This window comes from Phaethon lepturus, unplaced genomic scaffold (genome assembly GCF_000687285.1).
Source record: "Phaethon lepturus isolate BGI_N335 unplaced genomic scaffold, ASM68728v1 scaffold41779, whole genome shotgun sequence".
Lineage (NCBI taxonomy): Eukaryota > Metazoa > Chordata > Aves > Phaethontiformes > Phaethontidae > Phaethon > Phaethon lepturus.
The window spans coordinates 67,901-78,569 of NW_010563517.1; the positions used below are offsets into that span (position 1 = coordinate 67,901).

Here is a 10,669-nt window from a genome sequence, read left to right on the forward strand (position 1 = left end):
AACAAGAAATGCAACGTCTATCCCTTCAACAGGAGATGTTGATGCAGATGAGAGAGCAACAGGCTTGGGTTATTTCTCCTCCTCAGCCTTCTCCTCAGAAGCAGATTAGGGACTTTAAGTCTTCATCAAGGCAGATGGGAACTCCATCTCCCATTGCACCTTTCTCACAGGAATCTCCTCGCTCTACACATCAATCTCCACAGTCTTCCAACAGGAAGAATGCCTCTTTCCACATTAAAATGCAAAGGACTCCTAGGCCAAATGAACTAAAAATAACACCTCTAAATCGTACCTTGACTGCCCCACGGTCTGTGGATAGCCTTCCCCGTTTGAGGAGGTTTTCTCCAAGTCAGGTACCTATTCAGACTAGATCATTTGTTTGCTTTGGAGATGATGGTGAACATATAGGTGAACCTCAGTTAAGGGGAAGTCTTTTGAAGGAAGTCAAGCCTATGGAAGAGGTAGCAAAAGGAGGAGGACCACAATTGCTGAAACAGTGTGAACAGAAGTTGGAGGAAAAGGAGCTTAAACCTATTGAATCTAATGTTTCTGAAGTATTATCTCAGCCTGTCACAGAAACAGTCTGCCTCACCCCAAATGAAGATCAGCTAAGCCAACCGATTTTACCAACACCAGCTCCCAAAACAGCTAACTTAATTGAAGTTTCCCTATCAGATTTGAAGCCACCAGAAAAAAATGAAGTATCTGTTGAGAAATACGAAGGTGAGAGTGATAGAGAACAGTTTGAGGATGACCAGAAAGTGTGTTGTGGATTCTTTTTTAAGGTAAGAGAACTAGTGGATGTGTATGTCTGCTATTAAGCTTCCTTTGAAAGGGAACTTCTTAATTCAGATACGGATTTCAATGATGACTTTCCATGGAAGTCAAAGCAGATGGTTCTGCAACTCTAAATGTACAAGCATATCTTGGTGATTAATTTGGCATCATAAAAGTGGTGAGATTCTACCATACTGCAGTTCTGAGCATGCCAGAGTATCCCTTTCCACTCACAGTTGTGGAAGAGTGCTTGGAATTTTTGGTGAGGAAGATGCATGCTGAATGTAGATTAATTTTTAACATAAGCTTTGGTGACCTTAATTAAACATGCTCCCATCTCGCCCTTACTTCCCCATCCCGCCTCCAAATTTAACTAAAAGTTTTTGAAGTACCTAACAGCCTGCATTTTTTTAAAATATTGAATGTCTCTGAGTTGTACTTCTGAGAGCCTTTTTCCCTCTCTTGACTGGGAGGGAGAGACTCCCTTCTGAAGTTGGTATGTGGGAGCATTCCCAGCTGTCTTATTAAAGAGTTACATTCAGATAGGCTTTTAACTATAATGCACATTGTAAGAGAGTGGTCTAGACATTTAAGGCTGTCAAGATTTTGAATTTACACCTTGGAATACCCCAAAATCTTGTATCACATATCTGAGATGCACCTTGCTTGTCTGGAAGCATTCCTCAGTTCTAACAAAACACCTGGCTTGGTCAGCAGAGGTTACTTATATATGCTGCATAGTTACTGCGTGTTGTGATAAATTACCTTCATCTCCATATATATATATAATTCTCTGAAGCTGAAGACAGAAGTTTTATGCAGTGTGGGATCTGACTCTAAACTAAAATATTTCACTTAGCAAGCTTTCTTATATCAGTGTTGATTTTTATGTTTTGACTGAGGAAGGAAAAATTCCTTTATGAAAAGTCTTTAGTAGTCTTAAGAAAAATCTTTTAAAATAAACTACTGCAAAAGTATGTTAGGATATTGTAACCCAGTGTACAGAATTAAGTGTCTAATGACTTGGCAAAATCAGCTGCTGAATTCAGAGATGTTAATATTTTTGGGTCCTTTTCCTTCAAATACTGTTGCTGCTAGGATGATCAAAAGGCAGAAAATGATATGGCAATGAAACGAGCAGCATTATTGGAGAAGCGTTTGAGAAGGGAACGAGAGACTCTGCTTCGAAAGAAGCAGCTGGACGCAGAACTGGAACATAAGAAGGAAGAGACAAGGTAAAACTACATGTCCTCGTTCCAGTGATCAGTAATGGTGAATTTAAAAATGTCTGGTTTAGTTAAAAGTGTAACTTCCACGTCAAAGAATTGCATCTTAATATTCCAGGGTATTTAATCCTAGAGCCAGATGTGCTGAGGAGCCCAGCTGAAGACACATGCCAGCTGGTCCTGCAAAATCAGCAGGTGGCATCAGTCTGTAGCTCAGATTCAACGGAGGAGCGCTGCTGGCCTGAGTGAAGCTCCTCAGAGCACTACCTGCCCTGCACTTCGTATTCTGAGGGAGAGTGTACAACTTTGGGCTTCTTTCTGCACAAATGCACAATGCTCACTCAGTTACAGCAGTTAAGCGGATAAACATGGTCTTGATTTTACTAGTAACAGTATCCCAAAAAGTTTAAACTGTCTGACAATTGTAAAAAAACAAGTTCCTCTTACTGATGTCTGATAACTCTGAAGTTCCAAACATCTGCTGCCTTTGTTGTCCTCTCTGTGCTAGCTAAAACTGTTAATTTGGAAAGTTTCTGCTGCTGAATTTATTTGATAATTTTTTTAGACGCAAAACAGAAGAAGAACGTCAAAAGAAGGAAGATGAACGAGCACGGCGAGAATTTATTAAGCAGGAATATATGAGAAGGAAACAACTAAAGCTCATGGAAGAAATGGATACTGTCATAAAGCCACGTTCCCTCTCAATCAAACAAAAAAAGCCACGTCCAAAATCTATTCATAGAGATCATATTGAATCACCTAAGACACCAATCAAAGGTCCACCAGGTAACAAATGTTCATGTGGAAAAAGAGTCTGTTCATGCTAAAACACCAGCTTGTTTTATGGTACTAACAAGCACGTGCATTTATTAGTGTCTTGTGCTACATTGAAGCTGCACGTGACCAAACTGGAAAGCAAAATTTGCTAAAAGAAATTAAAATATTAATGTCACTTACCTGCTATGCATGCATGCATATATCAACAAATAAAAACGTTAGCTGTATGAAAACCCAGTGGAAGCACCAATGTCTGTTGCAAGTTTCATACACACCTGTGTATTCTTCACTAATCTCTTCTTGCACCTGTAGAGCTAAGAATGGATAAAAGTTGGGAGATAAGAGAGTGATAAATAAAATGGTGATTATAAGGTAAGAGTACCTAAACTCCCGCTTAATACAGATAAAATTAAAATAAACAAGTTACTTTTGTATTTCATGTTTTTCCCTATTTCATTCGCCTACTGCATGTGTAGTTATGAACATAGCAACACTAATCATGTGGGACAATTTAGCATTCTTTTAGATATCACATAATTGCAGTAATGTTTGTAAAAAGTAATGCCGATTTACAATTAGGAAAAAACTAACCAGGCTGCTCAGTCATCCTTTTTCTTATAGCATCGTATAGCCTTGCTACTTTGCTGCATTTTCTCCAGCTGCTTCCCTCCATCGTCCAGTGTAACTTAAAGTATTCCCTTAACACCTTCAGAGGATGCATCCCAAGCTTTAAATTAAGTCTCTTAAGCTCTCTTTCATGAGGACTTATTAACTTTGATTGCATTCTTTGATTTGCATAGCACCAGTATTCCCATGTCCATGCTCCACATTAATGCCTAGTCTGAGACCATCCCAGGTGGCTGCAAATGGCTGGGTGTCAGCAAGTGTTTAGATGAAGTGCACCACATATGCATGCAGGTATATCATGTATGGGTGTAAGAGTCTCATATATAGTCTCTTGCTGACTTTCTGATGCTGGTGTTGCATCTAATGAACAGACTCTACTACTTGCATAAGTTTATAAGCCTTAACTTTGTTTTTATCCAGGTTCACAGCTTTATCGTGTTTTTTCAGTATCTAGTCTTTCATTGGCATCGCTGAATACAGGGGACAATGAGAGTGTGCAGTCAGGCAAGAGAACACCAAGGTAAAGCTAAAAATAACAGTTTCATTTAATAAACTTTGATAATCAGCTATGTAAAACTAGCATGAATTTTAAAGAGGTCATGTATATATTGCGTACTCCAAGAACAAGTATGTTTTCTTGATTTGAGACGTTGATAGTTTCCACTGTCAGGCATTAGAGAACCAAGCCATGATCATTTGTTTCACAAATTTTACCAAGTAAACCAGTTGGGCAGCTGTAAATGAGGTCAAAACAAAATGCTGTTCACACAGCCTCTTTAATTCACCTGCTTTTATTTAAGTCTGAACTTGTGGATATTTTATTAAACCTGTATGCTACGAGCAACTACATAGCTTCTTTTCTATTTTTAACATAGAATCTTATTTTCTGTTTTTTTTTTTCCCTTTAGTCATATAGGGAAGTATTAAATGTTCACTAGGACTTAAGCCTTTTCCAAAACCAGAATTTATTTTGCATTAAAAATCACCTGAGATTTAAATAGAGAGATAAAAATAACAGGAAATTGTTTACTTTACATGCAGAATCTATATTATTTCAGAGGGAAATTATTATTTCTGTGTAACTACTTAATTATATTCAGAGAAATACTATTTTTTTGTCTAGAAAAGAAATAGGGAAGAAAGGCAAACTAGAAGGGGTTTGATAAGGAGTACTACATGTTACCGTATCGCATGTCATGTTTGCATGGCTACTATGCATTACTCATCAACTCTTGACATGCCAGCAGCTGGTTTCAGTTGACTTTTCGATTTCCTTGGTGTCTTGAGAACTGACTTTTTGGTTATTACATAACAAACTTTATTAAAGTCATCCAAGTATCCTAACATCTCTTGTCATCTCTTAGAAATGATGAGTTTTAATTGAGAGAGGGAGTTCTTACAGCTGTTATTAGCTATTAGAAAAGGTTTGATGTAGCTTATCTACACAGACTTTACAGGGGACTACCCCTATCTATGTAATTTTAGTTGTACAGTGCTGTGCTGTGCTTGTAATGAACAGTACATCTTCCTCTGGCTTTGGCTTTGATTTAGGGGGTTGAGACTTTTCAAATATGATAAAATACAGCACAAATTGCTGAAAGTAACAGAGTTGAAATAATTTTTGGTATCTTTCCAGACCCATACTTTCACCTTTTCCTTGCATCAGAATTGTTTTTTGATGATCACACTGAGTGAATTTCAGTGATACCTTTGAGATCTCCGTCATGTAGGTGCTAATCACAAAAGGTGTAGGCTATATTATAAATTGAATTTTCATCTGTTGATTTCACTGGAAGTTAGTGTGCAGATAAATGTTATAATAATGCCACTTTTTTTTTATTCTATGCTAATAGTGACGTTCTTCTCACTTAGAAAAGCTTTCATTCCAAGCTGAAAATTTGACTGGCTTTTGCAGTAGCCATAACAAAAAAAAAAAAAAAAACTTTAACTATCTTGTAATAATTTAAGAAAACATTGCCATCTTGCTTAGACCTTTAAATGCAAAACTCTTCATGTTGGAGTGCAGACACAGCCTGAAGAATTACAGCAGAGAAGTTACTTCTTGTGAAATCAAAAATTAGGAAGGAAATTGTTTTGCTATCTTAAATACAGCAGTTCCCATTGACAATTGTTGTAACAATAGGTATAAAATAGCTAAATTTTTACTTCACATTCATTATTCTATCAAGAACTGGTTTGTTTGCTACATGAGATAACATTGTTTTGCTAGTACCAATGTAAAAGTATCCTGAATTCCCAGCCTAGAATATGTTAGGTTTCTGTCCCTCAGATGTAGCCCAAAAATTTACTAACATCCATCTTGACTAAATACCAACTTTTTGCATCATTCAAAATACTTTGTACAGAACATTAACTCAGTTATCCATTAATTTCTTCTGTAAGTACTGTGCATTTAGGTTTATAGTCTACAACTCAAATAATTGTGTTCTACCTTAATACACTTTGCCTTCCTTTCATATAAGAAGACTTTTTTGCTGAACATCGTAATTTTTTTAATCGATTTTAAAATTTATGTTGAGGTCTGAGTCTGTGGAAGGATTCTTATCTCCAAGTCGCTGTGGCAGTCGTAATGGAGAAAAAGATTGGGAGAACGCATCTACAACTTCTTCAGTTGCCTCTGCTACAGAATACACAGGTCAGTAACAACAATATTCAGAAAAGTACCTGGCTATTAGTGGTTCTATGCATGAAAAGTTTTCAGTTTTCTTTATTTGGTTTCCTAAAACTTGATTGAGGACGCTTTCATAGAAATATTACTTGCACCACCTTTAAAGTAGATGGTAATAATACAAGGTTAAAATTTAAATCAAAAATAGAAGTACTGACTAAGTAGCATTTGTGATAACCAGAATAAACTGCGGTTAGGATCAGAACAGCAAATGGGCTCACAGATCAATGTGCACTTCAGTAGTCTCTCTAGCAAGGCAAGAAGAGTTGGAATTTAAGTTCAATTTCGCATAGAGTTATAAAAAGCAAAAACCAAATTGCAACAGGAAAAAACCTGCTTAGTAATGTGAATCTAAATATTCTGCACCCTTTGTTTCCAAACAGATCCTTTGTAAAGTTTTTAATAAACAGCAATCTGACTTCTAATTCTTTATTATATTAGGAATCAAATAATAATGGTATTTTCATTCCTTTTCTCCAAATGTACAGCACATGATATTGCAAAGACCTGGCACCATCAGAATTATTAAAAACTCTATTTTTGCCCACCTAATACCACTTTGGTAAAGAGTAAAATAGCATTAGGTATTTTTGATAAACTTTTAGGGAGATCAGGTTTGATTGATGGGCCTGCATAGCTGTTTGTGCTGGAAAATGTTTGTTTTAAAAATAATCTTATCTCCTTTCTACTGACATTACTACAGTCTGGGAAAGCAAAGTGTTCATCCTGAAAATCTGAAAGTACTTACCTATTTTGAAATCATTAAATATCTGTCAGTTTTTGCCACATGCATGTCAAATTATATTACAGGAGGGGTAGCGAGACTTTGTCTGGGTGGTCTTGCTGAGTTTTCTCATGAAGACCCATAGTGCTGAAGAGCATCTTGTAATGATTATTATCTAGAGCTTATTTTTGAATGAAGGAATATACCGTTCCTAGGAATTGAACAGAAAGCTTTTTTCACATGTTTTAATATTTTCACTCTGTCAGTCAGATTTCATACAGCTTTTTTGTGTTGATTATTGGCTTTTTTCCCAAAGCATAGACAAACTGAGAGATAATCTTAAATTTAAGTGGTAATTGCTTGTATATTATGTTCCTTCTTAAGACTCAGAATTGGTACTTACATGTTGGGGTTTTTTTAAATGCTCTTTATACAAGTACACATATATTTCAGAAATAAAAACAGAGGAGATTCTCCTTCAACCAGATGAATCAAAGTCTTTTTACAGACAGAATAACCTGACAAGTGTCAGGCCAGATCTTTATTGCTGCTTTTGGGTAAAACATTTCTGCAATTCCAAGGTGGACAGGCTACAGTTACTCTAAGCACTGCATCAGCTTCATTGTTATACCCTCACCCTTGAAATCACAGCTGTAGATGAAGAAAAAGAATGTCCTCCCTCCTGGACAACTGAAATTTTAGTTAGAAAATGCAAAACGTTTTGTTGTTCATAGAAAAGGTCCCCTGAGAGAAAATATATTTATCAAGAGTGCCAATTATATTGACTTAATAATGAAAGACGTATTTGTAAGTAAATTCAGTAACAGCTGAGAGAATGACATTTTATTTGTTTGTGAAATTTGTGGTCTTCAGCCTAATTCTATTTTGTTCCTGAATTTGTGTTTTTATGGATGCAAAAGATCCGTACCAGAAGTTCTTCACAGTATTTAAAGTAACTCTCTGTTGGCTTATTGATTAACTTGGCTGATTTGTCCTTCCTCCTCCATAGGACCAAAGCTCTTCAAAGAACCTAGTGCTAAATCTAATAAGTATATAATTCAGAATGCACTGGCACATTGCTGCTTGGCTGGAAAAGTAAATGAAGGTCAAAAGAAAAAGATACTGGAGGTAAGGGTATTTTTCCCTAAAAAGCATAAACACCTAAGTCAAACCAAAGTCGGACATTAGGAAGACGCTCAAGGATAAATGCAGATACCGAAAGGAATCTTCTGAGGTTATGCCAGTTCTTAGTGAAAGGCTTGAATAACTTCTGTGACTTGCTTCCTGTGCAGAGAGAAAGTTTCTCTAGTACTGTAGCAGCAATAGCTGTCGCATTGTACATGCAGCGCAGGAAGCTGAATTGACATGTTAATTAATATGTTACTACTTGTTTAATGAGGAAACTTCAATATGTAGACTTTTATAATTTGCTCACAAACTTGTTTTCCCTAACATGAAAACTACCCATCTTAGACATACGAATCCTCAGACTGGGACCTTTAGAACTGAAGCACAGCTCTCATGAACAGAAAGAACTGAAGTACATCCCTCCTAGGCTTTTCTCCAGTTTCCAAGCAGTAGGGAAAATTCAGGACTTTCTACTACAGAAAGGTGCCTTCCAGCCTTTTCTCTTACACTAGTATAAACCTTTCTGAAGATGCACAAATATTGTAAGGGTGAGAATTCAGGGACAAGTGTATTTCCATGGAAGAGGAGTAACACGGAGTCTGAGGGTTGAGGGAAATGGGACTGTTCCTTTTACCAACTATGACAAATTTGACAGATTTAAATGGACCAAAGAACACAGGTACTTGGAATCTGGATTTAATTCCTTTTCTGGAATAAATTTCACAACAGTATTTCTTGCCCTTTCTTCTCTTCATAATTCTGCATTCATGTTTAGATGCTGCCTTCTCTGTCTTTCCAGCTACTTTTTGGAACTAAGAAGTGAGAAATCCAGACAGACTCTTTCAGTTCAAGTAACTGGGAGCATAATAACCCCCAGAAATCCCAGGAAAGAACTGTAAAAAGGTCATACTTAACTCTAGGATGCAGCATATGTCATTTGGTAGAAGCTGTACAGGTTCACGGCATGTGTCCTGTAGAAGTTGTGTTGGGTGGAATAGGAATTTGAAGATTTCAGCTAATAAAGAACCTTTGCTTAATACACCTCAACTGACACTATGGTTTGACCAAACTTGAATGGACCTCGGGATGCCTGAAACCCCATTTTAGTACTGGAGGATCTTTCAGGCCCATCTAGACATAGCTAAATTTCCTGTTCCCAAACTTGCAACTGTTAGACCTGCTTGATGAAACTGATCAAAGAATTTGCATTTGGCCTACAAAAAATTTTTAGGATGTCTGTTCTTGAGGAACACCTAAACAAGTATAGCTGAAACTGTCTAAATAAGCTTTTGCTTGAGAAAGATAGCTACCTTATCAAAATTCAGATGGGTAAAGCTTAGCAAATTCTAAAGACTGACAATAACATCTTTTAGTGGACGGAGTTAGACATAAGTTTTAGCTGTGGTAGAAAACAAACTCGAAGTGACAGTCCAATGATTTTGAATGTTTTCTAACTACAATCCAAAATTCATATTGTGAATCTCTTTCTTTCTTTCTTTCTTTCTTTCTTTTAAAGGAAATGGAAAAATCTGATGCCAATAATTTCTTAATCTTGTTCCGGGATTCAGGCTGCCAGTTCAGATCTCTGTATACATACTGCCCTGACACTGAAGAAATCAATAAATTAACGGGAATAGGTCCCAAATCTATCACAAAGAAAATGATAGAGGGACTGTATAAATACAACTCTGACAGGAAGCAATTTAGCCACATACCTGCTAAAACTTTGTCTGCCAGTGTTGATGCAATTACCATTCACAGCCATTTGTGGCAAACCAAGAGACCAGTAACTCCTAAGAAACTTTTACCCACCAAGGCATAGTAGATGGGGAAAAAATCTGCTTCAAACAATTATGATAAACTTGCACTTCATCTTTACTGCCTATAGGAAATAGATTTCTAGTTGCCAACAAGACTCTTAGAACTTAAAACTGGACACCAAGTTCTATTATCATGTCCAACTGGAATGTAAACACCATGTTTAGGAGTGCAGAAGATTATCGCGTAGGTGAATAATTATGAGTGGTTATGGAAATGTTTGACTTGTGTGGAGATTTGTATGTGCGAATACAACATATAGAGTATATTTGCTCTGTATTTTGATTAGATACACTGAAGCACTGAATGTTCCTCTTTAGTGACTCAAACTACATTTTTTTTATATCTGTTGCCTTATATGTTTGTATTTGTGCTTGTCTTGAAATATTTTTTTCTTTCACTAAAGGAATACTTCTTAATATTCTCAATACCATTAAACTTTGCATACTGACTTACAGTAAAGACTAAATGATAAGTTGTATGTCACTGAAGAACAGCTGAATGGATCTGTTCTGCAAGATCCTTATTGTGTGCTGTAACAAAATCAATATTCATTCCCCTGAATATTTATAATTATTTTTCAATTAAATAATACTGATTTGCTAAACAGTAAAGGAAAAACCTTTGAGCTGCTTGAAGTTTCCTTCAAATGAATTCTTTTACAACTCAGGGTATAGTTAGGTGATGCAATTACTCCTGCTTCAGTAAGTTACCATCTGAGATGTAATGACTGACCATGTGCATGTTCATAATACCATTAAAATGCGAAGTGAAAAGATTTGGTAGACCTGAAACAGTTGAAGCAAATGTGCATTATTTTGCGTTGTTGCAGATGAAGAGCAAGCACATAGTCAGGTGCTGCTTCTCCAAGGCAGGAATAGGAACTTGTGAAACATTCGGAAC

General features: G+C 36.5%; 1 protein-coding gene across 1 annotated transcript in view; it reads left to right on the forward strand.

Moving 5' to 3' along the window:
* The window catches only part of CAMSAP2 (calmodulin regulated spectrin-associated protein family, member 2), a gene marked incomplete at its 5' end in the record, with an annotated part of 76,486 nt that extends 66,097 nt beyond the window's left edge, over positions 1–10,389 (forward strand). Inside the window, 7 exons of the mRNA XM_010294588.1 lie at positions 1–785; positions 1,876–2,012; positions 2,569–2,789; positions 3,855–3,927; positions 5,948–6,063; positions 7,830–7,948; positions 9,465–10,389. The exon at positions 1–785 is cut by the window's left edge and continues 1,445 nt beyond it. Of these exons, the coding sequence (XP_010292890.1) occupies positions 1–785; positions 1,876–2,012; positions 2,569–2,789; positions 3,855–3,927; positions 5,948–6,063; positions 7,830–7,948; positions 9,465–9,770 (1,757 nt within the window). The remainder of the gene's footprint in view (positions 786–1,875; positions 2,013–2,568; positions 2,790–3,854; positions 3,928–5,947; positions 6,064–7,829; positions 7,949–9,464) is intronic.
* Between the last annotated feature and the right edge of the window lie 280 nt (positions 10,390–10,669).